Source organism: Leuciscus leuciscus (assembly GCF_965113295.1).
Source record: "Leuciscus leuciscus genome assembly, chromosome: 5".
Lineage (NCBI taxonomy): Eukaryota > Metazoa > Chordata > Actinopteri > Cypriniformes > Leuciscidae > Leuciscus > Leuciscus leuciscus.
The window spans coordinates 38044228-38070856 of NC_138729.1; the positions used below are offsets into that span (position 1 = coordinate 38044228).

General features: G+C 37.1%; 5 protein-coding genes across 12 annotated transcripts in view; 3 read left to right on the forward strand and 2 right to left on the reverse strand.

Annotated features, from left to right (window-relative positions):
- abca2 (ATP-binding cassette, sub-family A (ABC1), member 2) overlaps window positions 1–3243 on the forward strand; it is a 62603-nt gene extending 59360 nt beyond the window's left edge. For all 6 annotated transcript variants that reach the window (XM_082169606.1, XM_082169609.1, XM_082169607.1 and 3 more), the window contains exon 49: window positions 1148–3243. In XM_082169606.1, coding sequence (XP_082025732.1) covers window positions 1148–1183 — 36 coding nt within the window. In that variant the 3' untranslated portion in view covers window positions 1184–3243. The remainder of the gene's footprint in view (window positions 1–1147) is intronic.
- On the reverse strand, window positions 1787–5391 carry paxx (PAXX non-homologous end joining factor). Its single transcript, XM_082169651.1, has 7 exons — window positions 5174–5391; window positions 4640–4700; window positions 4505–4554; window positions 4221–4405; window positions 4078–4128; window positions 3642–3732; window positions 1787–3542 (listed from the first exon to the last, which is right to left on the reverse strand). Exons 1-7 carry the CDS (start codon window positions 5287–5289, stop codon window positions 3494–3496), a joined length of 603 nt encoding a protein of 200 aa, XP_082025777.1. The 5' UTR covers window positions 5290–5391; the 3' UTR covers window positions 1787–3493.
- Window positions 5392–5446: 55 nt separating this feature from the next.
- On the forward strand, window positions 5447–10908 carry dph7 (diphthamide biosynthesis 7). 2 transcript variants are annotated; one of them, XM_082169632.1, is made up of 9 exons: window positions 5447–5840; window positions 6313–6446; window positions 7563–7650; window positions 7973–8067; window positions 8155–8309; window positions 9098–9170; window positions 9294–9359; window positions 9542–9714; window positions 10233–10908. In XM_082169632.1, exons 1-9 carry the CDS (start codon window positions 5700–5702, stop codon window positions 10652–10654), a joined length of 1347 nt encoding a protein of 448 aa, XP_082025758.1. In that variant the 5' UTR covers window positions 5447–5699; the 3' UTR covers window positions 10655–10908. The 2 variants fall into 2 exon arrangements, with proteins under 2 accessions (XP_082025758.1, XP_082025757.1); XM_082169631.1 differs by having other exon boundaries at window positions 5449–5840; window positions 8152–8309.
- A 496-nt stretch (window positions 10909–11404) lies between these two features.
- Window positions 11405–14052, reverse strand: mrpl41 (mitochondrial ribosomal protein L41). 2 transcript variants are annotated; one of them, XM_082169653.1, is made up of 2 exons: window positions 13689–14052; window positions 11405–11973 (listed from the first exon to the last, which is right to left on the reverse strand). In XM_082169653.1, the coding sequence occupies exon 2, from the start codon at window positions 11943–11945 to the stop codon at window positions 11538–11540; it is 408 nt and encodes a 135-aa protein (XP_082025779.1). In that variant the 5' UTR covers window positions 11946–11973; window positions 13689–14052; the 3' UTR covers window positions 11405–11537. The 2 variants fall into 2 exon arrangements, with proteins under 2 accessions (XP_082025779.1, XP_082025778.1); XM_082169652.1 differs by lacking the exon at window positions 13689–14052 and adding an exon at window positions 12704–12809.
- Window positions 13289–26201, forward strand: pnpla7b (patatin-like phospholipase domain containing 7b). Its single transcript, XM_082169612.1, has 36 exons — window positions 13289–13390; window positions 14160–14203; window positions 14601–14675; window positions 14778–14862; window positions 15054–15136; window positions 15237–15325; window positions 15419–15559; window positions 15695–15854; window positions 15979–16059; window positions 16180–16308; window positions 16553–16633; window positions 16749–16914; window positions 17102–17182; window positions 17316–17401; window positions 17519–17674; window positions 17770–17847; window positions 17935–18140; window positions 18539–18670; window positions 18805–18928; window positions 19337–19450; window positions 19526–19601; window positions 19673–19822; window positions 19911–19974; window positions 20411–20579; window positions 20802–20984; window positions 21954–22072; window positions 22955–23111; window positions 23196–23312; window positions 23426–23495; window positions 23574–23690; window positions 23930–24078; window positions 24225–24377; window positions 24457–24573; window positions 24657–24738; window positions 24830–24966; window positions 25039–26201. The coding sequence occupies exons 2-36, from the start codon at window positions 14162–14164 to the stop codon at window positions 25105–25107; spliced, it is 4038 nt and encodes a 1345-aa protein (XP_082025738.1). The 5' UTR covers window positions 13289–13390; window positions 14160–14161; the 3' UTR covers window positions 25108–26201.
- Window positions 26202–26629: the final 428 nt, after the last annotated feature.

A 26629-nucleotide genomic window follows, 5' to 3' on the forward strand; every position in this document is an offset into this window, starting at 1 on the left:
CAATTAAATCTGCTTGGCACAGTCTGCATAAGACTTATTACTCTTTTACTTTTATTAAAAAAAATAAAGAACAAATCGGGTGAGCTTCTTATGAATTCAGAATCAGACTGGCTGCTGTAATGTCAAAAAAAAGTAGTGTATGAAAGAAATGAATTGTAATGTTTAATTTATCTCACAAGAAAGCAAGGTCAAAGCTATTAAACATTTAGGTGTGTTTAGAAGAGTTTGTTGTCCCAAACTAGGCTGCATTTATTTGATCAAAAAATAAAAACAGAAATAAAAACATTGATATTGTGAAATATTAAATTTAATTTAATTTAATTAAAAGGTAATTTTTCCCTGTGATGACAAAGCTGAATTTTCTCCAGTCTTCAGTGTCACGTGATCCTTCAGACATTATTCTAATATGCTGATTTGGTGCTCAAGAAACATTTTTCTGTTATCATCACAGTTGAAACTACTTAATATTTTAGTGGAAACCATAATTATTTGATGAATAGGCAGTTCAAAAGAACAGCATTTATTTGAAATAAAAATATTTTGTAACATTATAAAAGTATTTACCTTCATGTAATTTGTCCTTTCTGAATAAAAGGTAGATTATTTTTAAATCTACATTTGAATTTTAATGGTAGTTAAAACAGTGTTTATTGCAATAAAACACTTTTGTGAATCTTTAACTACACTATATCACAAACATCCAACCAGTAAGTGATTCAGAAGTTAATTCGTCAGACCAGGGGTGTCCAAACTCGGTCCTAGAGGGTTACTGTCCTGCGGAGTTTAGCTCCAACTTGCCTCAACACAGCTAGAAAGACCTTGATGAGCTGGTTCAGGTGTGTTTAATTGAGATTGAAGCTAAACTCTTCAGAACAGTGGTCCTCCGGGAGCAGGATTGGACACCCCTGCGATAGACTGGTTCAACCATTAACTTTTGACTGATTCATTAAAAGAACCAAATCAAAAGAGTAATTTGTTGGTAAATAGAACTGCACTGGCAGTACTAGCGATACACATGCCACTAGGTAACTCTGGCTGGGACTTTGAAATATTCATATCAATCATATGTTTTTGTTTATCCCAAGACTACTGTACTACATTATTTAAAATACTTCTCTGTAATCATTTTTATTTTCCCTTCTCACAGGTACAGTTGTCCTTTAATACAGACACTCTGTGCTGAAACAGCTGTTCATCTCACAGACGGAGAGATGGTAAAAAAAAAATAAGCCTCAAGTTCAGACCCGTGTCTGTGTGGTGAAAGACGTTTGTGTGGTTTTTTTTTCTCGCTGGAGAGGATCTATCTCTCTGGCCAAGTGAGGGGGTTGTTCTTTTTTCCATTTGCTCTTCAGTAGCTGAGCGAGAGAACGGCTCTTCTGGGAACTCTAAACAGAGATGCGGACACAGTCGGGGCCTGAACGTGATCGGGCCAGAGAGAGTGGTTCTCTGAGGTTCTCAGTCCACAGCCTCCCCTCTGGAGTTCTAGAGATGATGGTTTATGGAAACGTGTATTATTATACTTCATATTCAAGCCTGCTGGATGGGAATTAAAGAGAATGTATTTCTTAGATACAAACCGGCCGTGTGGTTTAATTTGGTATCGCTTTAAATTTGAAAATGGCCGTACTATCTTTAAACTGATCACACACTGAAATTGTTTTAATCGTAGTGTTGATGTCACAACATAATCATCCCTCAAGGAATGGGTTCAGCCTTTGCAACTTGTTCTTTTTATGACTGTTTATTCTCATGTTCAATTGAAACGGTTGTAACTATAGCCTACATCTTTTTCTTTTCTTTTTTTCTTTACTCTGACCTAGTTTGTTTATTCGTACCTGCATTGAGAGCATGCTATAAAAGACAAGCCTGTTGTGTTGTTGGTTGAAGAAATTTTGCTATGCTTAAATGTTTTGAACGGACCTGTTGTTCTTGTTGAAGAATGCAAATGTACCTGTGCACCTTCATTGAAGTTTTTACATTGGACATTCAATAGTGAATGACCCGTGACTGATTCAAAGGCCTTTAGTCGAACCGGACCGAACAAGCCCTGCTATCGAGATGTTTATGGTCTTGTAGTTGAATGTAAACGGCATAAGTGTTTTGTGCGGACTTTTGTGTCTCCTGAACCAGGGGTTTCTCCCTTTTTATTTTATTTTTATTTTATTTTAAGAATTGTAATTGAAACCGGTGTCTTTTACGTTGCATTACCGCGAATGGTTAAAAGCTGCATAACACCAGATGTCTGTTGAAACGTTCATAAGTGTCACTCTATCACTGTGAAGCCAAAAGTGAACTTTGAGTCACTGTTATTACAGATAGACCGAAATCAGGTCATTGCTCTTGATGATTATATTTGAGAACCCTTGAAATATGTTCGTTTCTTGAATAGCAGGAGATTTTGTTTTTGTTGTTTGCACTGTAATGTAATACAAGTGTAATTTCTTTTTCCTGAAATTAGTCATTTATGTTGTTTATTTGAAATGAAATGATGCTTCTCCTTCATGCCAGTGATGTACATGATGGTTAGGTCCTATCGCTTGGTGACAGTCTAACCGTGCTAAATCTGAATCTTGCACAATTGTCGGCACTTAGTACTATAATGGTGTCTTATTTTTCTGACATTGCTGTGTTAAAGAGTATGATGAATATTTTTGAGCTCCGCAAAGACGGATGAGGAGGCCGTTGGGTGCATTTTCATGTACGATGACCAAAGGGAAATGAAGCAGTTTTTGAAATGTGTAAATTAATTGTGACCAGCTATATGAAAACTGACCTAATGAACTCTGAACACTCAAAGTCTCCTTTCCTGCTAAATATTTTCCTCAAAATATATTTCCTGCTAACGAGAACCTCAACAGCCTAACTAAAGATCAGTGCTAGCTGCTTTTCACTTTGGAAATGAACATGTGCAGTGATTTAAGACACCAGCAAACATGAGTGTGGTTCTGTATCATATAAAATAGCATTATGGTTAAGGAGGTGATTTAGTTTTATCTTTCTAGTAAGTGCTTTGGAATGTAACTTCAGTACATGTGAATATGATTCAATATTTATGAACGTTTTTTCATCCAGTAATACCCATGTTCAGGTGAATTCCCTTGTAACAAGATTGACTGGACCTTTTCAGCTTGTTTTCAATTACCTTTATCGTTTCCATTCTCTTGTACTAACTGGGGTGAACTGGTGTTTTTAATATTAACAGGGAGAAAAGAGAATAATTAAATCAATAAATTGTTCAATTGATTTTGTGACTTTTATTTGTACACAGTCGTTTGAATAAAACATTTTCAGTTATCACATTTATTTAAAAATGCCATTTTTTTATTAGCAACACAATTAAAAGAAAATAAAGAAATCATAAAATGTTAAATAAATGCATGATGACTTAAAACAGTTCATGGTGTAATTGCTATGCAATTATATTTTAAAAACTGATAGTGTTGAGGTGGTTAAAAAACAGACAATTCATGTTTAATAAAAGCTTACGTTGACCTCATTCATCGTCTCCATCATCAAAGGCCACACCTGTTGCAGGTTTCTTTCTGTAAAATGGTTAGAAATGGTCCATGAACAGGAGGTGAAAGAAATTTCACAGATTTATTCATTTATTTTTTGGCCTAAAGTCAATAAAAAAAGTTCACCTTTTTGTTCCAGGGTTGATGAGAGAATCCCCTGGAAGACGTTTTCTAACTGCTAATATTGGACCCGTGTGCTGTTTTCTAGGTTCAAATTCTAATAAAAAAAATAATAATAAAAAAAAAATTTAATTTTAAAAGAGCTTAGACAATTTAAATCAGTAACTCTTGAAATTTTTGACTCCAAGACAATATTCGAAGATCCTCCTATCTAAACTTACTTTCTTTCTTTTTCTTCCTTCCTTACGCTTTGAATGATGTATTGACTCATTATTTAAATTAATTTTGAACAAAAAAAAAAGTTACATGGTGTACTTTTAAGATCATGTTAATATTACTAAATTTACATCATTTTTAAATCATGTTTGAGAACCACTGATTTAAATCCACTTGACTAAATCCAACTAACAAGCTTAAAGAGTAGAGTACTGCCTTAACTTACCAGAACTCCTCTTCTGAGGGTTCTTGACTGGACTAAATGAAGATGATGCACCTACAAATGATTGAAAACATCAAACATTTAGCTCTAGGGTTTAATTATTTTGAAAAATAGCAATTATAATAATTAAAGGCATCTTTGCTTGCCTTGACTTTCTTGCTGTTGCAGGCTGTCAGCCATTTTAAACAGCAGCTCCTTGACTTCTGTCCTTCCCTCGGAGTCAGTGAGTTTTGAAAGAGACAGACTGAGGTCTGTAGGTTCAGATCCTAAATGCAGCACAGCACTGTCCTCCTGCAGCTTCACAAATGCTCTGCCAGTCTTACATGCACATCTGTCCAGATACACAAGAGGGTGTTTTCAGGATAGAAGATCTTGCCAACCAAAGAAATCAGACTATCAATTACTCAAGTACTATTTCACAGATCCTCACTTGAGCTTGATGGTATAATCCTCTGTGGACTTTAATGCAAACTTCTTAAACTGTAAAGAAATAAAAAGCTTTGCATTATTGCAGTAAAAGAGGAATATCTGTCATGTGGAAAGACTCCCATCAACAAATCCTTACAAGCTGGGACACAATCTCCTCCGAAAGATGAGTTTTCCAAACATCTTCACCATTGGTAAATCTATAAGGAACAGGACATCACAATATACAATTATTTATATATATACACACACACAATTATATATATACATTATATATATATATATATATATATATATATATATATTATAAAAGTTTAGGATTTACATAAAAAAAAAATAATAATAATTGAATGAAAATTAGAAATGCTGTCAACTTAAACTGAAATAAGTACACTTGTGCTCACTAAAACTGAAATAAAATAAATGAAAGCTAATTAGATTTTTTTTTTTTTTGAAAAACTAATAAAGATGACAAAACACATAACAAAATTCCTAAAACTTAAAATGAAAACTGCAAATATAAAAAAATAATTCAAAATATTAATAAGAGTATGTTAACAATACTAAAATAACACTTCTATAATTAACCTACATTTATAATTATTATACATGAATTACAGATGGAGTATAGCTCATCAAACTGCTGTCACATTGAGACAAAATATCAACTCACCCCATGTTTATGTCTCCTGATGATCGCTTTTGCGTAAAAAACACATACTTGGACTGATCGTTTTTATCCAGCAATGTGCAGAGGACAGATTTTGACTCGGGGTTAATCTGATCCATACTGATGTACCGTACAATCACAAAAAAAGGGAAAACTGCATGCTTTTCAACTAGGAACTGTTCACCATAAACAACAAGGGCGCAATTTAAACGCTCAGCCAGTCAGACATCAGCCACCCGGAAGTGGTTGTGCCATTCACGTCCTGTTTTTACCTCGTAAAACGCTAAAAGGAGAAGTTACACAAAAATATTTATGACCTGGAAACTGGTTTTTGAAGTAAAGTTATGAAATGTAATAGAAATTCAACATATAAAATGATATAACGTAAATAAATGATTTACTGACAGCTGGTCTGCTGTGCTGAATGTAGGGATTATAGAGTGACAGCACGCGTACAGTCATTTATTGGTCAGTTACAGTTATTTCTTGGTCAATTCTAAGTTGCTTCATATTATGCTGAACCGCTTCGATGGGTTGGCAGTCTCGAACCCGAACTCTGCAAGTGTTTGACACGGAGTTAAGCGCTGATACCGTGGAGTGGTGCCCATTACCACAATGGTCTCATGTTCTGGCATGTGGGACTTACCAACTTCAAAAAGGCGATGATAAGGTAATTAATGCAAAATATATTTTGATTTTATGTTATGGTAGTGTGTGTGTGTGTGTGTGTGTGTGTGTGTGTGTATGTGTGCCTACTTGGTACCCAGAAATGACCAAAACCTGACAAAATCTCCAAAATCCTCCCTTTAGGGACGTCCTCATTTGTAAATCTGGTATACAAATAAAGTAATTAAAGGTTTTTAAAAAATGTAAAAATGCAGAAAGTTTTGTGTGATGGGTATTGGGTAGGTTTAGGGGTAGGGTTAGTGTAAGGGGATATAATATACAGTTTGTACAGTATAAAAACCATTACGTATATGGAATGTCCCCATTTAAATAGCTAAGAAGTGTGTGTGTGTGTGTGTGTGTGTGTGTGTGTGTGTGTGTGTGTGTGTGTGTGTGTGTGTGTGTGTGTGTGTGGTATTATTAGTTGTATCAACTGGCCACTTCGAATTTGAAACAGTGTTTTCTGTTAACCGCAGACAGCAGAAGACTCTACTGCCCCGAACAGAATCGGTCGACTTTATCTGTTTCACTGTAATCCGCAACCATCGTTCATCCCTCCATTGACAGAGACTCAGAGAATAGACACTCCAGCTATTCTCGACCTCAAGTGGTAAGGCAGTCTCACTATTCATTCTGCTCACTACAATTCACTCTTAACCTACACCATTACACACTCTATATTTATGTTTTGTTGTATTTTGTACATTCTGTGTATATATTATGCATATTGTTTCTTGTATGTGATGGCATTGATCCATCCATTCTCCACACCTACAGTAATAGTCTCTGGCTGAGTTAATGAAACACCCTGGACCAGGGATGGGCAACTTCGGTCCTGGAGGGCCACTGTCCTACAGAGTTTAGCTTCAACCCTAATCAAACACACCTGAACAAGCTAATCAAGGTCCTCAGGATCATAGACATGTATAGAAAGGCTAGATAGCTTACCGGCGCTGAGAGCCAATGGGACCCGACGACGTCACACGGCGGCCATCTTAGGACAGGACCGCTCGTCCAGTTATAACATTAAAGTCTATTGTGCATGTAGTGCTGAAATAACTATATTTTGCTCAATTTTCAACCGATTTTCAAACGGCTTGGTGTGTCATAAACGACAGGGATGCGGCTATTTAACTGCATACTTTTGAAAAATTATAGCCACAAACGGCATCAGCACAAATCATAGCCACGTTAATAAGGTTTGTAATAAACCAAACCGTTTGTAAATCCGTCAAGAATTCAGCAAGTTACGAGCATTTTAGTTGGCGTATGTCACTCACCTTCCGTCCACAGCAGCAGGGAGCAGCAGCGCAGTCTCCTGACCTAAGATGGCCGCCAAGTGACGACACAGCTGACTCCGCCTTGAGCCATCTAGCCTTTCTATACATGTCTATGCTCAGGATTACTAGAAAATTACAGGCAGGTGATTTTTTCAGGGTTAGAGCTAAACTCTGTAGGACAGTGGCCCTCCAGGACCGAAGTTGCCCATCCCTGCCCTGGACAGATGGTCAGTAATGCCAAAGTGGTGCTCACTGCAGAGCCAAATGACGTCCAGCTCCACCTCTCTTGACCTCATGGGTAGAGCTTGACCTAGTCCAGCTCCACCTCTGTGGATCTAATGGGTGGAGGGATAGAGTTAGGGTTAGGCTGTGGTCGGACCTTCTAGCTCCACCCCTCCAGTAATGGCATGAATGCTGATTCTTATAGCTATATTTGAATTCCTCAGGTGTCATGTGCCGATATCAGAGCGTCCTTTGTTGGGTATGGCCACTGCAAGTGGAGAAATCCAGCTGTGCAAGCTTATGGAACCTCAGGTGACCAATCAAACTCAAACTCATGAGAAGATGCACATTCAAGGACTGTGATAGATATAATAAAAGTTAAGCTCTATTAGCAACATCAATTATTATTTCAGGTTAAATCCAGAGCCACTGGTATGTTTTTGGAAATGAATGATCAGAATTATAATTAGAATGAATAATAGAATTTGTATTAATAATACATACATTTTGAATAATCCTGCAGCTCAGGGCCCAAGTCCCCCTAACATTGTTGGGATCGAACACTATTTTAAGATGTTTTATTGTTTTTACTTGTTTAAGTGTCTTTTGCCTGTTTGGACTGTGTCTCCAGTAGCAGGGCACCAGTGGTCTAGAGTGTGAGTTGAGAGCAGAGTTGGGTCCTGACAGACTGGCCTTGTCTTTAGACTGGTCCACAGGGAGAGGTGAGAGGTAAGGTGCTCTCATCATTCATGGACTGATGATTTGCCATTGCATTTGTCTCTGTATATAATGGTTACTGATGTCTTTTTGCAGCAGTGATGTGCGTGTGGTGTCCAGTGACTCAAGCGGCTCTCTCACAGTGCTGTCGCTGGGGGAAGCCAGTCTAACTGCTGTGTGTCAGTGGAAAGCTCACGACTTTGAAGCCTGGATCTCAGCGTTTAGTTACTGGGATACTCAGATTGTTTATTCAGGTATGAGGAAAACGAGCAAGCAAAAGGAACTGTCTGTCACTGTGGTGCTGTTATGTGTATCGGCATTGATTTAGTGTTGTTATTGCTAACTAAAACTATTAAAAATAATTTTTGATAGTTGAAATAAAGCTGAAATTATATAAATAAATAAAAAATATGTTTCATGAAAATTTGAAATGGTGCCTTAGCAACTAACTGAAATAAAATAAGTTGAAAGTATTCAAATTAAAAACTAAATAGAAGTATTTGTTTAAAAAAACCTCATTACATTATAAAACCACAAAACAAAATTCCTAAAATAAAAACTGAAAATATAAAAATAAAAGCTAATTTAAAATATTAATAAATACTATAATAGTATATAAATAATACTAAAATAACACTGCATTGATTTATCTTTTCATGTAAATGTATTTATTTTTATCATTACTTTGTAACACTACAATAAGGTTCCATTTGTTCGCATTAGTGAACTACATTAGTGAGTGAACATGAACTAACAATAACAAATACTTTATTTAGGTATTAAAATACATTTTTTATTATTATTAGTTCATTTTAATTTCAGCATTTACAAATACATTATTAAAATCAAAAGTTGTATCTGTTAATATTATTTAATGGACCTGAGCTTTCATGAACTAACAATGAACTGTTGTATTTTATTAACTAACATTAACTAAGATTAATAAACACATGTATTGCTCATTGTTAGTTAATGTCATGCATTAATTAATGGGACCTTATTATAAAGTGTTACCCATTACTTTTTATAATTGCCATCTCAGGTGGTGATGACTGCAAACTAAAGGGCTGGGATCTGAGAATGGGTCCCTCTTCCCCCACCTTCACCAGCAAGAAGTGAGACAGTAGCTGTGATGTTTCATCAACCAACATTACTTTTAGCCTTTGAGTCCACTTAATCATGTTCTATATGCTGTTTATGCACAGTCATGGTAAATAAATACTACTGTCCTGTCTCAGACACACTATGGGAGTATGCAGCATACACAGTAACCCCCATCGAGAGCATGTGCTAGCCACCGGGAGGTAGGAGGCAACTGAAAATATAAAACATGAATTATAAATCTAAAAGAATAATTGTTCATTGTTGCAAAAATCATCATTGCAGTCTGTGAGAAAAGAGTATTTTCCCTTAGTTTCTGCTGTGGCAATCATCAAAAACACAATTTTGAAGTATATGATGTGTACATGTTTTGTCCCTCTGGTAGCTATGATGAGAACGTGTTGCTCTGGGACGGGAGGAACATGAAGACGCCCCTGAATGAGACTGCAGTGGGTGGCGGCGTGTGGAGACTCAAGTGGCACCCCAGTCAAGAGCACCTTCTGCTAGCTGCATGTATGCATAATGATTTCCATATTCTCCACTGCCAGAAAGCTATGGGTAAGAATAACTGTTAATCTTTGCCACTGTGTATTCCAATGATAAATATGCACACTATCGTTCAAAAGTTTGGGGTCAGTGAATATTTTTTGTTGAAAGAAATTATTTTTATTCAGAAAGGTTGCATTTCAAATCAACTTTCTATTCTGTAAAGAATCCCTAAAAATATATATCACGGTTTCCTCAAAAATATTAATCAGCACAACAGTTTTCAACGCTGATAATGATAAGAAATGATCAAAGAAGGAATCATGTGACTGGTGTGATAGCTTTGCTAAAAAAAAATCAGCTTTGCCATCACAGGAATAAATGACATTTTAAAATTGAAAGGTTATCTTAAATTGTACTAATATGTTTTGCTCTTTCCGTGATCAAATAGCCTATATGCAGCCTTGGTGAGCATAATAGACTTCTTTCAAAAAATTACAATATCTACAGACCCCAAACGTTTTAACTGTAGTGTAATTTACAATTCTTCATAGTAACTTTTGGTTTCTCCTTAATATCCACGTTTGTAGAGGGACAAGATGCACCATGTCCTGTTCTGGCCTCTTATATTCTACACAACTCTTTAGCATATGGAGCAGACTGGTCCAGACTCCCCCTAAGCAACTCCACGCCCCCCTCTCCTCAGGAACCTCCCCAAACCAGCGTTGGGCTCACAGAGTCCGGATGTCATCTCAGGATCCAGTATGAGTCGCCCACTGCCAGCTTTGACACCTCTCTGGAGGATGACTCGGGCCAATACGTACCTGATCATTGTCTTTTACCCCAAAAAAGATCAGCTCCAGACCCCTTCACCAGCCCTGTCAGAGACACCCAGTCTCTGTCCTGCCTGATGGCTTCCTGCTCCTTCTACGACCACATGATGCACGTTTGGAGATGGGACTGGAGCCCAGAGGAAGAACAGATGACGTCTGAACCCGCCCCCTCTTCCTGAAGACAGTTGCTATGATTGGGCTTTTGTTATGAGGTTATTTGGGACTGCACATTTCAACAGTGTCCTGCTGTAACGTCTGCAGTATTGCTTTGTATTCAATATATGCAATTTTGGGAAATGTCATTTTCTGACTATATATTGTAGCTAGAAAATGTAAAGAAGATTTTTCTAGTGTGATTAGTCCCAATTTAGTTTTGCATTGAGAAGTTGACAGATACCTTTTATAACAAATAAACCATAACCATATTAATAAATTCAAGTGTCTACATTTATTTCTTCTGTAAAATAGTTTTTCTAAGGCTGGGGTTTTCTATCTTTTAAATGCCACCGACCCCCAAATAGGATCATCCGCATGTAAGGGACCCTCATCCTAAAATGTAAAAGGCATCTATATAGTTTTTACTTGCACTGTGAAAAATAAATATTATAAATATGTCAAAAATATTATTTGGAAAATATTTAGTCTCTGTTAAGTTACATTGTTACATTTTCTTTTCCTAATCATTACAGTACTGTATTTATTTACTCATTTATTCACTTATTTTAATCTATTATTTATTCAGTTATTTATTATGTATTTATTTACTCATTTACTTTATTTAATCTAACTGTTTTTTATATATTTTTTATTGTATTTTTTTAATAACTTTTCTGTAAACATTTCCACGGAGTCCCTAGCACTTCTTTGTGGCCCCCTCGACCCCAGTTTAAACCCCCCTGCTCTAAGGAATTATTCATTGGCAATGAATAAGTTTTGCTAAGGGTTGGGCATTTTTTATTGAAATGGTTTTAATCTTAGATGATGTCTGTTCATGGAAAATTCGAACAAAACATAACCCGTTTGTTTACAGTCCATTGCAAATCACTGAAACTGAAAGTCTATCTAACGAACAAAGTTCTTGGGATACAGCTTGAACAGCTTCCCCTCTTGTGTTTTCTCCAATCCGTATTTCTCAAGATTGTCCACGTTGAAAACCCCTTCCTCAATGTCCCTTTCGATCTGTGGGGCCACCACCTGACTGAACAGCTTCTCTGGAGTCACGGGCTCTTCTGTCCCTGCTGGGGTCTTGTATGACACGTAGGGTTTCAGGCTAAATCCTTCCAGGTTAGGCACCACAAACTCTGGTACCATGGCCCGTACAGGTATGAACTTTCTGCTTGAAGTGAGGACTCCAGTGGGTCTTGCGCCTCTGCTTTTGTAGAATGTCCTGGGCCCGCGCTTGCTCGTGAACTCCGCCATTCTGTCAGCTCCTCTCACGAGCCCCCGCGTCAGTGCTGACAGCACCCCCATTTAAGAGTGATTTATCTGCAGCAATAACCTGTATCAAAATCAATTTATTTTAATTATATTTTAAACAACTCTAACATTATTTTTGTTTCAAAATCGATTTAATTTAATTGTATTTTAAACAACTCCATAACATTATTTATTTAATTTAATTATATTTTAAACAATCTCATAACATTGTTTCAGTAAATGTAATGGTATTTTACACAATTTCATAACATTTCTGTAATTGAATTACTGTAACTTCAATGAAAATGCATTTATGGCACCCATGTGCCACATTAAGCAATCCTTCGTTTTGTTTGAGTGAGATCCTATTAACATTGACTATGATTTTACAGTAGTAAAAAAACGGTGGTAATGATGTTGTTTGGGCAGAAACTAGCTGCTATGGTATAATACGAGGAAGTTGCAGCAGAACATGTGATGCTCCATGTCATGTGCATTTGTATGTTGGTAGAGCACCACCAATATGAAATCGGTCATCTTTAAGAAATAAATTATGTATTTTTGTATAGTAAGGAAGAATGACAACAAAATAAACAACAATATAATCTTTTTGAAGGTCATCTCAATGCATTCAAGTTAAATAAATGCTGGTTCAAAATGAAGAATGGAAGATACAGTTGTGTAGTTGAAATTTTTCACTGCATTCACTTTTCAGAAATCATCAAATAAAATAATGAAAACGTCGCTGGCCACATATGAAGTGTAATGTAATTAAATATCATATAGAGATCATTAAAAAGACCCACACTCACCTTGAACGGTGTGCTACTGCGCTTTCAAGAAGATCACTCTATTCCCACGTTAAGCGTGGTAAAGAAATCAACTGTAATTGGTCAGATCAGCACGAAGACAGCCAATAGGAGCAGCGAATATTGATTAGAGGCTGTACGTCTGTCCTCGGCAGTGTTGCCATGTCCGCTTGTTATGAAATACTTTGGGCTTGTTTTCTCATAAACTGGGATAAATGTCCTACAGTCGGTCACATGCTGCAGATATAACGTTACAATTATTGCTTGCACAGTTTGTTTCTTAAAGCCACCGTCGATTCGTAAACGCACGCCCCGTTTCCTCATGTGTACTGGAGAGAAATGTATTGGTTTGTAATAGATGTACAGTGTAGCTGCTAACGTTATTTAGTTTTATAAGCAATTTTTACTTATTTTAGTTCAAATAAATAAATAAATAAATATATATATATATATATATATATATATATATATATATATAATATATATATATATGAACCAACAAACTTTGCAGAAAGTTGCAGTTAAACAAAATGTATGTCTTCATTTTGAGCATATAGAATAAGCCCGGGAGGATTGTTTTTCTTACAGGATTTGGCAACACGTGTATTCGGTGGGAGGACTGACATTGTGAATGGAATCCCTTGGAGACTCTAAAGTACATTGAGTGAGTTTGGAAACGCCGTTCAAAAGGTATTTTTCATTTATTCATGGACATTATTTGCCCGTATGATCTCCGCGCTATACAATGAAATAATGTTTTTACAATCTTGTTAGTTAACGTTACACTGATTGGCAAGGTAAGTTAACGTTATTTGATTACAAGTGCGTGTTTACAGCCGCGGCTTGAGTGTAAACAACACAACTGAGTTTACCTCTGACCCAGAGCTACGTCCGTCCGTCATGCAGCTCCTCCTGAACCAACAAAACTCTCATTTACAATATTGTTCCTTTCGTTGCAACACACTTAAAATGTAAGTTTTCGCGTCACCTTCACTTTGCGTTGAGCGTTTGACTTTTCCTCTTGGTAGAAGGTCTCATAAATCACATCACATGGTGTCAGATTGCAGTGAGTGAAGGCAGGCAGTGTCAGATGGTTCCCTGACTCAGGGTTCTTGCTGATCTTTTTGACAAAATCCCTACCTCTGCCATTTTCAACAGGCCAGAATCAAATTGCATATTTTTCTTGTCACACTTGTTGTTGACATATGCAAAATGACATATTTTGCAACGTGAGCTGCTACTGTATGAAATTTTAACCCATATTTAATAGAAATAGGTATCATGTCAACTATTTTAACCTTGTAATTAACTGTGGGTCTCTGATGGTTAAGCATGTACATAGAGATTGCTTTATGCCACTTAAATAGGTATTACAAATTTTAAGAACGTTGAGCTGTTATGAAATTAGATTTGAAATTTGTGTCAAATGTGTTTATTTCTTTTGTCTCGTCTCTGGAAGATATGGATGAGAAAGAACAAGATGATACTTGCAGTATATTTCCGGTAAGACATCTCAAAGCGAAGCCATTGCCAATTTTTTTTATTTTTTTTTTACTAATAGCTAACACCAGTGAATGAGTGTCTGTAAATAAATAAATGAATTAATACATGAATAAAGCCATGCTGTTTATACTACTAAAGTCACTTGCGGTACACTATTTAAAGGGAACACCATTAGATTAAACTGGACTTTGTCCAAAAGCATTAGTCTTGTGATTTTCACAATGAAACAATGATTGAGCAAGGCTGTGATCTGACGACTCCACATTACCTCACTTGAGATTGAATCAGTAACCTTTATGTTAGCCGTTTTGCCTTTGCGTTGTAGTTGCTCTGGCTCTCTTTTCCTGTAAGGTGTGGTTTATAATCATGATTTTGGTTGCATTTTTGTGGATTCTAGACAGTGCTGCCATCTGGGAGTGAAATCAAAGCTCGGCTGCAGAACTTCATAGAGGATCAGTTGCAGACCACCATGGTATATGACAATTTATGACAATGTTTTAGTGAATCAATAGTCCATAATGTTTGTCTTGCAGACAAAGTTTATTAATTTTTTTGTTCCCATTTCATAATACAGTTGACTGGTGTGTTGATTGGAGCTGCTGTTGCAGTTTCCCTTATCAGTATTGTTACCTTTCTTCTGCACAGAATATACAGGGCTGGTGAGTGTGTGATCATTTATGATTTAGAGTGTTTTCACCACTAGGTTTATACTTGTTTTAATAAGCACAATATATACATATAGCATGTAGTTGTTGTGTGAAAAATGTGAAATAGACAGTTCTTATAATGCCTCATATTTTGAGTATTTTTTGAGAGTGTTTAACCAACTGTTTTACTTTTGATTTTCCAGGAGAAGAGCAAACTCAAAGTCCTAAATATCGTTTCAGAAAAAGAGACAAAGTGCTGTTTTATGGCAGGAAGATAATGAGGAAGGTACCAGAACTTCCCAGTCTGTTAATTTCAATAAAACTGTGGTTAATATGATAGTCGTGATGATTTTTAAATTGCAGTGTTGTTATTTGTGGCCATTCAGGTCCAGACCTTGTCCTCACCACCCACCTCAGGTCCAGTATCTCAAAAGCGAACCAGAAAAAGAACAAAAGTTCTGTCAATAGCTCGCAAGTATGTGAAAAGTCACAGATGAAGAACGAACACACATTTTAAACAAACCATGTCTACCAAAGCATCTTAACATCCTATCCATCTCTTGATCAGAATTCTGCGTATCCAAAGGGAGCCACCAACACTTCAACCGAAAGAACCTCCTCCTTCCCTCTTGGAAGCAGATCTGACTGAATTTGACATGCAGAGCTCTCACCTGCCCTCTGAAGTCCTGTATATGCTGAAAAATGTGAGGTTGGTACCTTGTCATTTCATCTTACAAGAGAGGTATTGATTCTTTTCCAGAATAAACAGTGCACAGAATCCAAGGTCTAATGATCTGGCAATGTTGTTCGGCACCTAATGAGTTGCGATATGTGTGTTTCTTAGGGTTCTGGGTCATTTTGAGAAGCCTCTGTTCCTGGAACTGTGTCGACATATGGTGTTTGTGCAGCTGCAGCAAGGCGAAGGATTATTCCGCCCAGGTGACATCGATGACAGCATCTTCGTAGTGCAGGATGGGCGTCTTGACCTGTGCATCCATGAGAGTGTAAGAGCCAAACGGTCTCAATATACCTGTTTTGAATCTGTCCTACTGAAAACAGGGTTGTGTTCTGCCCATTATAGAGATGGACCAATTTATGACTTTGCGTATTTTTCTTTCTCTGACTCAGGATGGGACGGAGGTTGTGGTGAAGCACGTTATGCCTGGAGACAGTGTTCACAGTCTTCTCAGCATCCTCGATGTCATCACTGTAAAACCCATCTGGCCTCTTTTTTACCCACTCTGATATGCAAATGTTTGTATTTTGACCTGTTTTCATGCCCAGTGAAGTTTTAAATTATGTCTCACATTTGAAACCCGGATTCCACAGGGATATCCAGCTCCCTACAAAACTGTCTCAGCCAGAGCAGCAGCCCCAACTACTGTTCTCCGCCTCCCTGCACAGGCTTTCCAGTCCGTCTTCGAGAAATACCCAGAGACCCTAGTCAGAGTTGTTCAGGTATAATCGAAATCCTAAAATACACTACCCTCAAAAGTGGGGGTCGTAACTTTAACTTTAAGATTTGGATGTTCTGGGTTCATTCTGACGCCGGTAAACCCAAGGTGCTTTGTGTACCTTGCCACTGCTATGCTGTAATAAACTTCATTTTTGAGATCTTTGATGTCCACATTATTTTTTCTTACAGTACATATGACTGGACAATGTTTTTTGGTCATGTTTTTTTGTTTTTGTTTTTTTTTAGATTATCATGGTGCGACTTCAGAGAGTTACCTTTCTTGCCCTTCACAACTATCTGGGCCTGACCACCGAACTTTTCAATCCGGTTAGATGTTTATATGATCTATAAATCACGTTCTACTTTTGGAAAATATTTTACTCTATTACAGGAGGCTATTTATTAAAGTACATACATTGTCTATTTCTGTCATATCATGTAGGAAAGTCAAGCTGTTCCACTGGTGTCAGTGGTTGGTGTTGTAGGAGAGGTCAATCCAGGCAAAGGACAACGCAGACAATCACAAACGAGTGAGGAAGTGTCTGACAAAGTCCCACAGAGGTCCTTGGACCATAACAATGACACAAGTCAGATATACAGAGGAGAGGGTATGATGTGTTTACTTATACATGCAGTTAAATGCAAATATTTGCTGTGAATCATTTATACATGCAGACTGCAGACTTTTGGTGGTGAATGGCTTTCCAGTAAAATTTTGTTCAAATATTCCTATTATTATCCTAATAATAAAAAAAACTATTACTAAGAGTTATATACTTGCTCTTTTGTTTTCAGATGGTGGTAAACCCATTCGTTCAGAAAGTCCAACCACTTTATTCAGGAAGTCTCGCTCACTGTCAACCCCTTTTGCACATGGTAGTGTTTTACCATGCACCTTTTACAAAATACCCAATACTAACTTGGTCCCCAAATATCATGCATCCCTACCTAGCTTGAATACATTCATAATGAACATGTTTGAGTGTGGTAATGTGTGCTTATCCTACAGCTGGATCTCCTGACAACAATATGGCCTTTGACAGAACAAGCATTAAAAAAGAGAATGCCCCTTCAAATCCTATTGTCATTCATAAGGTACCTTGGCATCATTCTATCACAAATTCAAAGAAGAAGCCATAAACTGTTTAATTTTTATATTTGTTAATATTCTGTACATTGCATGTGTGTGTTTATCTTTCCTCCTGTCTGAAGTCTATTCGTAAGAAGTCGGTGACTCTGCAACATTCTCCTTCAGCTGTGTTTCACTACTCAGACACTGGGGGTCACTCCAGCCACATTCACCACTGTAAAGTTAATGCCATTTTTCAAGCTGCCAAGAAGGACTTGCTCAAGATTATACAGCTTCAGGTCAGGCCACATTAATATATTGTTCTTCTAAAGTGAGAAGTTTAATTACTATTTGGAATATTGCCATAGTAGTAAAAAAATACTTTGTGCTCCAGGACTCCAGTCTTCTGGAAGATAGGGTGACTCTGAGACAAGTTAAGGCGGGGTCTGTGGTTGCAAGTGAGGGAGACCAGGTAAGAAGTTACCCGTCATTTTGACTCCTCTGTAATTATCAATTTCAGTTCACATGTGAATCCATTTCTACTTTGTGTCTGTGACAGGATGTGAGCGTGCTGTTTGTCATCTCAGGAGCTCTTCATGTGTACCAGAGACAGATTGACAGAGAGGATGAAACATGTCTTTTTGTGACTCACCCTGGAGAGATGGTGGGCCACCTGGCTGTTCTCACAGGAGAGCCTCTCATCTTTTCTGTGCGTGCTCACCGTGACTGCTGCTTCCTGTCTATCTCCAAAGCACACTTCTATGAGTATGTGATGCGTACCAAATTTCATTTAAGGCAATTGAAAATGTACTCTCTGCCTGCTGTGAGGAAATTCAATGATCAGATGATTATGCACATCTCAACTGATTAAAATAGGGAAAAATCATCATTTGATACTTTGTTATATAGTGAGTAACAAGCTATTAATAAAATTGCTTCTGAAAATGAAGCACAGATACCAAGCAATGAGGTATTTTTTCCCTTTTTTGGGGTTTTTTTTTAGGTCAAAAATTATAATAAAAAAAATTATACAAAAAGTAAATGAATTTAGATCAAAAAAAAAAATTATAAGAATTAGAAACATTTTCTTTAAAATTGTATCAAATTAAGTACAGCATATCTGAACCCTGATTAACATGTCAACTGTACAATTTATACTCTAGGATAATGCGTGCCGAGCCTCGAATGGTGTTACATGTAGCTCACACGGTGGTACGGAGGGTCTCCTCCTTCGTCCGACAGATTGACTTTGCCCTGGACTGGATGGCACTGGAAGCCGGACGGGCTGTCTATAGGTAAGCACACTTTTCCTATACAATCTCAGTTTCAGATCTATATATCTCAGGTCACTGCTCTGCTCTTTGATGTCAATAATAACCTGAGATAACCTGCATGTAATACATTCATTTTTCTTTTTTGTCTTTCTCAGACAAGGTGATAAGTCAGACAGCACTTTCATTGTTCTGAGTGGCCGCTTGCGCTCTGTCATCATGAAGGATGATGGGAAAAAAGAGCTTGCTGGAGAGTATGGACGGGGAGACCTCATTGGTGTGGTGAGTGGAGATATATATGTATGTATGTATGTACTGGAGTTTTTGTATCTGTTAGCTTTTAGCCCATCTGTATGCTAGTGGACTTTTAAAAGTTGACAAAGTAAATTTTAGATATATTTTAAATGTACAGTATTTCTCTCCTGGGTAAAATATTGATGAAATCATCTCCTATTCAAGGCCATATATATACTTACTTATCCAATAAAACGCTCTTTAGACCAAGAATTTCCTCTCCTTGTAATACCTTCTACATAGTTTCAATAGCAAGTAATAGGCTGTTGACTATTTATAAAGGCTTTACTAAGAATTTCATTACAGTAAAGAAAATCATTTTGAATCCTTTTGTATGTTATTTTAACAAATGCTGCGGTAATTTCCATCTGTTAAAAGTATGTTTGTTGGTGTTAGGTGGAAACTTTGACTCATTTGAACAGAGCCACGACAGTCCACGCAGTCCGAGACTCTGAACTGGCCAAACTGCCTGAGGGAGCTCTCAACTCTATTAAGAGGAAATACCCACAGGTTAGACCATACATTCATTAACACATCTCATGATATTATATTGTATATATATTTACATGTTACACTCTTTCATAGGTTGTAACTCGTCTGATTCATCTTCTTGGGCAGAAAATCTTGGGTAACATGCAGCAAGTGAATGATCCACTATCAGGTGTGTGTTTGTGAAACATTTGTGTGTTTGCGTTTTGTATTTTTCCTGATGAACATTAATGATCTCCACAGTGCATAGCCTGGGTTTTCACACCCCAACCAGCAAGTGGGAAGCAGGTAACCCAGCCGCTAATCTGTCAACGGTCACCATTCTGCCTGTTTCTGAGGAAGTGCCTTTGACTGCCTTCACGCTGGAGCTGCAACATGCTCTCAGTGCTATCGGTCAGCTATTAGTCTCTTTTCCCTCCTTAATTTGCCTCAAAGTTAACCTGATACTCAGTCTTAACTATCTTCATTTTGATTTTATTAGGCCCCACTTTGCTTCTAACCAGTGACATCATCAGGCAGCATCTAGGTGTTGCAGCCTTGGACAGGTGAGAGTTGCATACAGTACTTGCATACTATGCACTAAAAGTGTGTATCTCACTGGTAATAGAAAACTTACTTTTAAGTATGTATAAAACAATATGCCATCTTGATTTTACAGACTCCATTGTAACATTTCCATTTGCATGTAGCAGGTGTTAACATCTTGCTAAATTCATTACCTTAAAAATCATTAATAGGGCCTACTTAACTCTTAGGTACACTGAAACCCACCGGAAATATCATCAAGGCATCTTTGACATGCTGTTTTCAATGTACTATGATTTAGGGCGCACTAATTCTAATATTGCATACCATTTAAGATGGATAGTATGCAAATTGAGATGTAGTGTAGTTTTTTTTCTAGTAACATTAGTCAGACGTTGTCTTTTTGTTTCCTGTGATTTACTGTTAATGTACAGTACTTTATTATTTCCTTTTCAGTGTTCATGAGTACCGTTTGTCAAGCTGGTTGGGTCAACAAGAGGACATCCACCGGATTGTTCTGTATCAGTCTGACAGTTCTCTGACTCCTTGGACTCAACGTAGCATCAGACAGGCGGACTGCATCATCATTGTGGGTCTGGGGGAGCAGGAGCCCACTGTGGGAGAGGTGAGTTGTCATAAAAAAGGTTTTGTATATAAAGATATAAATACTTCTTTAGAAGAGTATTTTAAGCATTTAAGCATATCAGGAGCCTAACTATTTATATCACATAGAGGGGATTGCCTCACAAGGGCCAATATGATGACATTAATTAATTACATTTCTGCACATGCATTTCTATGAAATGATTTGGTAAACTGAGCTTTTTGGCTTTGTTTGTGGTATCAGCTGGAGCGTATGCTGGAGAGCAGTGCTGTGAGAGCTCAGAAGCAGCTGGTCCTGTTGCACCGTGAGGACGGGCCTCCACCCAGAGGAACCGCAGAATGGCTCAACATGCGCAGCTGGATCTCTAGACATCTTCACCTGTCATGTCCCCACAGGGTCTTTTCCAGGAGGAGTCTACCCAAACTGGTACCAGTGCTAACATTATTATTGTTTTAGCAAATGTGAATGCCTATATCAAGCCTGAGGAGCCACGGAAAATCCATTTTCCAAACCACTTGTCCTATGAAGGGTTGCGGGATGCTGGAGCCTATCCCAGGGTCTCAGGCCATAGGCAGGGAAACACCTTGAATGGATGGCCTGTCTATTCAAGGGCAGCCAAGGAATAATAGTTCACACAAAAATTCTTAACATTTTCTTACCTTTAAGTTCTTCCAAACCTGTATGACATTTTCCTCTTCTTCTTTTTTCTTCTTTTTTTTTTTGCGGAATGATCACATTTTTATTTTTGAATATTATTTATTGCAGAATGCATGATTTCCATACAATGATAGCTAATAAAAAATTAAAATACATTTATTTATAATGCACCTTTCTTATTCTCAAACACATAAAACAAGCAAAACAATACATAATACATGGTACATACATTCTAAGAATAAATTTAAAGCGTTGTGTTTAAAGGTGTTTTTGAAGCAATTTCTTAAAAATAATAAAATGAAGGAGCTTCCTAATGAAAGCAGGTAATGTGGACCACCACTGTCAAGCAAGATTTTAAAGAAAGATTTGCAGTGAATTTTAAGCAAAGTTTTCATATGGCTTCAGAAGATTTAGAACATGGCGCATTACTATTGTGACTATTTTATGAGGATTTTATGGTGATTTTAGTCCTTTTTTGTACTTGACAGCACCTGAGGGTTTATAAAAACATGTTATCTCAGAATCCTATCCTATCTGTTTATTAACTTCACTGAGGAAGTAGAACTTCTCAAATCTTAGGTCAGCAATCAAGATAGGAAGTTTCTGAAATACAGACCCTGGTCCCCATCCAATTTCATTTTATGTAACATGAACGTTCTTCAAATCATTTTCTGTGTCTAATCTAATCATTATCATCTTTTATCCGTGCAAACTCCCACTTTCCTCCCATCCTGTCAGAGAGAGATGTATCAGCGTGTATTTGAGAAGCCTCCCGACCGGCATTCTGACTTCTCGCGTCTGGCTCGGATCCTGACAGGAAATGCTATCGCTCTGGTGCTGGGAGGAGGTGGAGCCAGGTACGAATCTGTCTTCCCCTTTATTACCAATAATTCTATTCCTCCTCAATCCACCTGGCCTGGTGCCAACAACATTTTTCACTTGAATAATCTAGTAAAAGCATGTTGATATTAGTGGAACATTGACTGATTTTTCCCGTACTTATTCAATCATTGTAGTTTAGTGGTCTCTTGAAGTATTTATCCTTTACGCTATTACAAGTGTCTTGTAATTTTCGTGCCCATCAACTAATCATAATATAGTCATTTCTAACCCATTAGTGATGTTTTGGGGTTCGCATCCTCAGCATGTCTCTCGATGATAGCGACTCTTTGTCTACTCTCTGTCCCTGCCTGCTCTCAGTCATAATCAGCGACTTTTTAAAGGTGGGTCAAAACATGATATATAAGGGGGCATAAAATGTGTAATCTACTTTCACATAGTGGTAACTTAATTTTTCAATTGTGTAATTCTGTTACTGCAATTATATGAATATCATGTTATAAATATTTGTGTTTCTGTGACCACATGCTTGTCATCTTGACTTTTAAATTTTTTATACAGACTTTGTTTACATATGAAGTATTTTTAAAGGTGAAGTGTTTAATTTAATAATAATAATCATTATCATAGGTTTCCCAAATCCTCCTGCCACCTCTTTTGCTCTGCCTTCTCTGCCATTTATCAGTCAAGCATCACAGGACCAGTGTTCACACTCTTTGAGGAAATCAACCTAAAAATACCTGACTGTTAGTTGTTTTTACACATTAAACTGGGATGAGAGATGGAAAAAATTCTCACTTTACCTTTAAAATGCTTTATAAAAAGATACTAATATCACACAATACACTAGTAAGAACTCTAAGCTCATGTGTGAATATGAAACCACACTATACCCACAGAGGCTGCTCTCAGGTGGGCATCATTCGGGCATTGAGTGAGGCGGGGATCCCTGTAGATCTGATTGGCGGCACCTCCATCGGTTCTTTGATAGGAGCGCTCTATGCTGAAGAGCGAAGCGTCAGTCGTATGACTGTCAGGGCACGCCAGTGGGCCATGGTGAGACATCTAAGCACTGAACTCTAACATTCATACATGTAAAACCATCATTGAGATTTCTTTTTTTTTTTTTATGCACAATAGAATTTTGGATCCATATTTAGGAAAATCACAGACTTGACCTACCCAGTGACATCCATGTTTACTGGAGCGTCGTTTAACTCCAGCATTAGTGCAGTCTTCCAGGACAAACAGATTGAGGTTCAATTTCTTGGCACTTGCCACTGCACAATACAAGCTATTATAAAAAAGTATATAAACATAATATTCTTAAATAAGTCTAAACTTTGTGCATATCTATTTTTTTATGATAGGACCTTTGGATCCCGTATTTCAACATCACCACAGACATCACTGCCTCCTCCATGAGAGTGCACACTTATGGTTACTACTTTTTCTTTGTAACTTGTCATCTCCATCTCATCTTTTGTGACAGATTTTAGCATGTACACTCTTTTTTAGGCTCTCTGTGGAGGTATGTGCGTGCCAGTATGTCTCTCTCTGGATATCTTCCCCCTTTATGTGACCCTAAAGATGGTCACTTGCTCATGGATGGAGGCTACATCAATAACCTACCTGGTTAAGTGTCCTATTGTACTCTTACATTGCAAAATTGAGATGCCAATTGCAAAATTACAGTTTATTATAGGGATTACATATACAAATTTTACCTGCTTGCATACTCCCATAGAGCCATATATACTATAGCAAATCTCGTATGGTTTATCATTTATCTTATTGCCTGACTGTAAACTGCTACATGTAGACTATAAAGCATTAAGATATTTTAAACATTAACAGTATAAATATCTGTAAAGCTGACACAGCTCGCTCCTTGGGTGCCAAGATGGTGATTGCCGTTGATGTTGGTAGTCAGGATGAGACCGATCTGACCAACTATGGAGACTCTTTATCTGGATGGTGGCTGCTATGGAAACGCTTGAACCCGCTGACAGAAAGAGTGAAGGTCAGATATCTTATTGCGTTTCCTCCAATTGCATTGATTATCAGTAATGCATTCTTGTAAAATGTATGGAAAATCCTAAAACTTCATTACTTTACTTCTTGCATTCATTGGATATTGATTTTATTTCATGACTTTGTATCCTGTAGGTGCTGAACATGGCAGAGATTCAGACCCGTCTGGCCTACGTGTGTTCTGTGCGTCAACTTGAGCTGGTAAAAGACAGTGATTACTGCGAGTACCTTCGACCTCCCATAGATCGCTATGGCACATTGGATTTTGGCAAATTTGATGAGATTGCTGTGAGTGGCCTGTCATCCTCTTATAGAAACTTCTGTTGCCTTGGCTTTGACTGCAGAAATGACTTTTCTGGTGTTGCAGGATGTTGGCTACCGGCATGGGAAAACCGTGTTTGACGTGTGGTGTCGGAGCGGGGTGAGGGAGACGATGCTCAAAGACCAACATCAAGAGGAATTCCACAAATCCAGGAGCACAAATGTAAGGGGCTTTGAATGAGCTTGGCTTCTCACAGCATCAGGCTGTTTCCTCACAAACTCATTTCCTGATAATCTGTCCTTCAGGTGACCTGTCCCAATGCTTCTTTCACCGATCTGGCTGAAATAGTGTCCAGAATAGAGCCAGTGAAGCAGGCCATTGTGGATGGTGAGGAATAGACCATCTGTCTTCAAGTCATGTCCCTTTTCCATGTCGTTTTCTCATCTTTGTGTTGTTTCTTCAATTCTCTCGCACACAGATGAGTCTGAGTACCAGACAGACTGTGATGAAGATGCAGTGCTGTCAGACTTCGATTTGTCCAATCAAAACAGTGAGCATACAGAAGAAGAAGATGAAGAAGAAGAAGAGGAGGAGACCGCCGATACAGCTGATACAGTAAGATAACTGCAAAGATGTGTTAGTTATGTTTTAGTGTGATAATATTAATGATTTTTAACTTCCAAACAGGATGATGACATGGAGATCAGGACAAGGCGACATGGAGCACTCAAACACAGCAGCCATCATACCACCTGACCTCAAATACCTCTTTTCCAAGAGGTTTTGATCATTTCTCTTAATAAACAGTAGCCTTGAGCCTTTACACTAATGATCAAAAGTTTGGAATAATTTTTTTAAGTCTCTTATACTCAACAAGGCTGCATTTATTTAATGAAAATAGACTAAATAGTAATATTGTGAAATATAATTACAATAAAAAAAAAAATGTTAAAGGTATTTTAAAATGTGATTTATTCTTGTGATGGCAAAGCTGAATTTGGTGCTCAAGACACATTTCTTATTATCAATGTTGAAAAACAATTGTTCTGCTTAATTAAAAAAAAATAGAAACCATGGTAATAGAAAGTTCAAAAGAATATAATTTATTTGAAATAGAAATATTTTGCGACATTATAAATATCTTTACGGGCACCTTTGATCAATTATAGTTCTTTTAAATTGTAATATATCACAGTATTACTGTTTTTATTGTATTTTTGATTCAATAAATGTAGCCTTGGTGAGCATAAGAGACTGGTAGTGTATAAGGGGATTTTAACAAGTGACATTATCAGTATTAACTTAACTTGAATTGTTAAAAACTAACAGGTAATTTGAAAAGGATCTTAATAGAAAAAAAGCAAGTATTATGTACTTCTTATTCCTTTAATTTCCCAAAGTATGATAAATGAGTCAACGTATTGAGCCCTAGATATCAATCAGCCAACACTGAGCTCTCTCTGATTCCAGTAACAATTGATAAGAGTCTATAAAGTCTGTTCTTGCCTTTACTTTTTGTATTACACAAGGTCAATAATATTTGAAACACTTTATTTTTCATGCAAACTGTCAATGCAACCTCAACACAGTTTTACTATGTGAAAAGATAATCTGTTTTGTGCCTGTATTATCTTGTTAGTGAAGTTATAAGCAGTGACATAAGAAAGTATGTTTCTTTGTAGTTTCAGCTTTTAGAGAATGTTGTTCAAATGGTGTAATCAGGAGAGAAGGATGAACTAATAAATGTTACTGTGAGAGATATTCTGATTCTTATAGGTAAAGTGTTTGAAGCAATTCATAGTCTTTTGCAATGCTATGTGTTCTTTGGCTCATTAAAAGTTTCACAATTGTCAGAATTTTTGGTTGATTGTTTAATAATAGATATCTAATATTTCACATCATGTGGAATCATTTTCATCTTTTGAGATTAATTTTCATTGTACTATGAAGTACTATGTACTATAGGAGAGATAAATGAGATATCTGGACTCTTTAGTGTCTTCCTCAAAAAATGGGGCAGACAGGGTAAAATTATTTTCAGGACCTTGGACAAGGCCTTACGATTAAACAAAATGTTTTCAGTTCAGTGTTGGAGAATACTTTATGAAAAATGTATTTAAGAAAAGAGATACTGGCCTGGTTTCACAAACTTTAGATTAAGCCTGGATTAGGCCTTAGTTAAATTAGGACATTTAAGTTAGAATGCCTTAGAAAAAAATCTTGAGACAAAACAATGGCATTTATTTGATAAAAAATACAGTAAAACAGTTATATTGTG

Coding starts and splice junctions, on each gene's coding strand:
- paxx (XM_082169651.1), bottom strand. CDS start 5,289: ATGGATCAGATTAACCCCGAGTCAAAATCTGTCCTCTGCACATTGCTG. Junction 4,701..5,173: donor TCAGGAGACATAAACATGGG/GTGAGTTGATAT, acceptor TGTTCCTTATAG/ATTTACCAATGGTGAAGATG. Junction 4,406..4,504: donor GATTATACCATCAAGCTCAA/GTGAGGATCTGT, acceptor GTATCTGGACAG/ATGTGCATGTAAGACTGGCA.
- dph7 (XM_082169631.1), top strand. CDS start 5,700: ATGGGTTGGCAGTCTCGAACCCGAACTCTGCAAGTGTTTGACACGGAG. Junction 9,171..9,293: donor CCCACCTTCACCAGCAAGAA/GTGAGACAGTAG, acceptor GTCCTGTCTCAG/ACACACTATGGGAGTATGCA. Junction 9,360..9,541: donor CATGTGCTAGCCACCGGGAG/GTAGGAGGCAAC, acceptor TCCCTCTGGTAG/CTATGATGAGAACGTGTTGC.
- mrpl41 (XM_082169653.1), bottom strand. CDS start 11,945: ATGGGGGTGCTGTCAGCACTGACGCGGGGGCTCGTGAGAGGAGCTGAC.
- pnpla7b (XM_082169612.1), top strand. CDS start 14,162: ATGGATGAGAAAGAACAAGATGATACTTGCAGTATATTTCCG. Junction 15,855..15,978: donor ACCTGTGCATCCATGAGAGT/GTAAGAGCCAAA, acceptor TCTCTGACTCAG/GATGGGACGGAGGTTGTGGT. Junction 16,060..16,179: donor GCATCCTCGATGTCATCACT/GTAAAACCCATC, acceptor CGGATTCCACAG/GGATATCCAGCTCCCTACAA.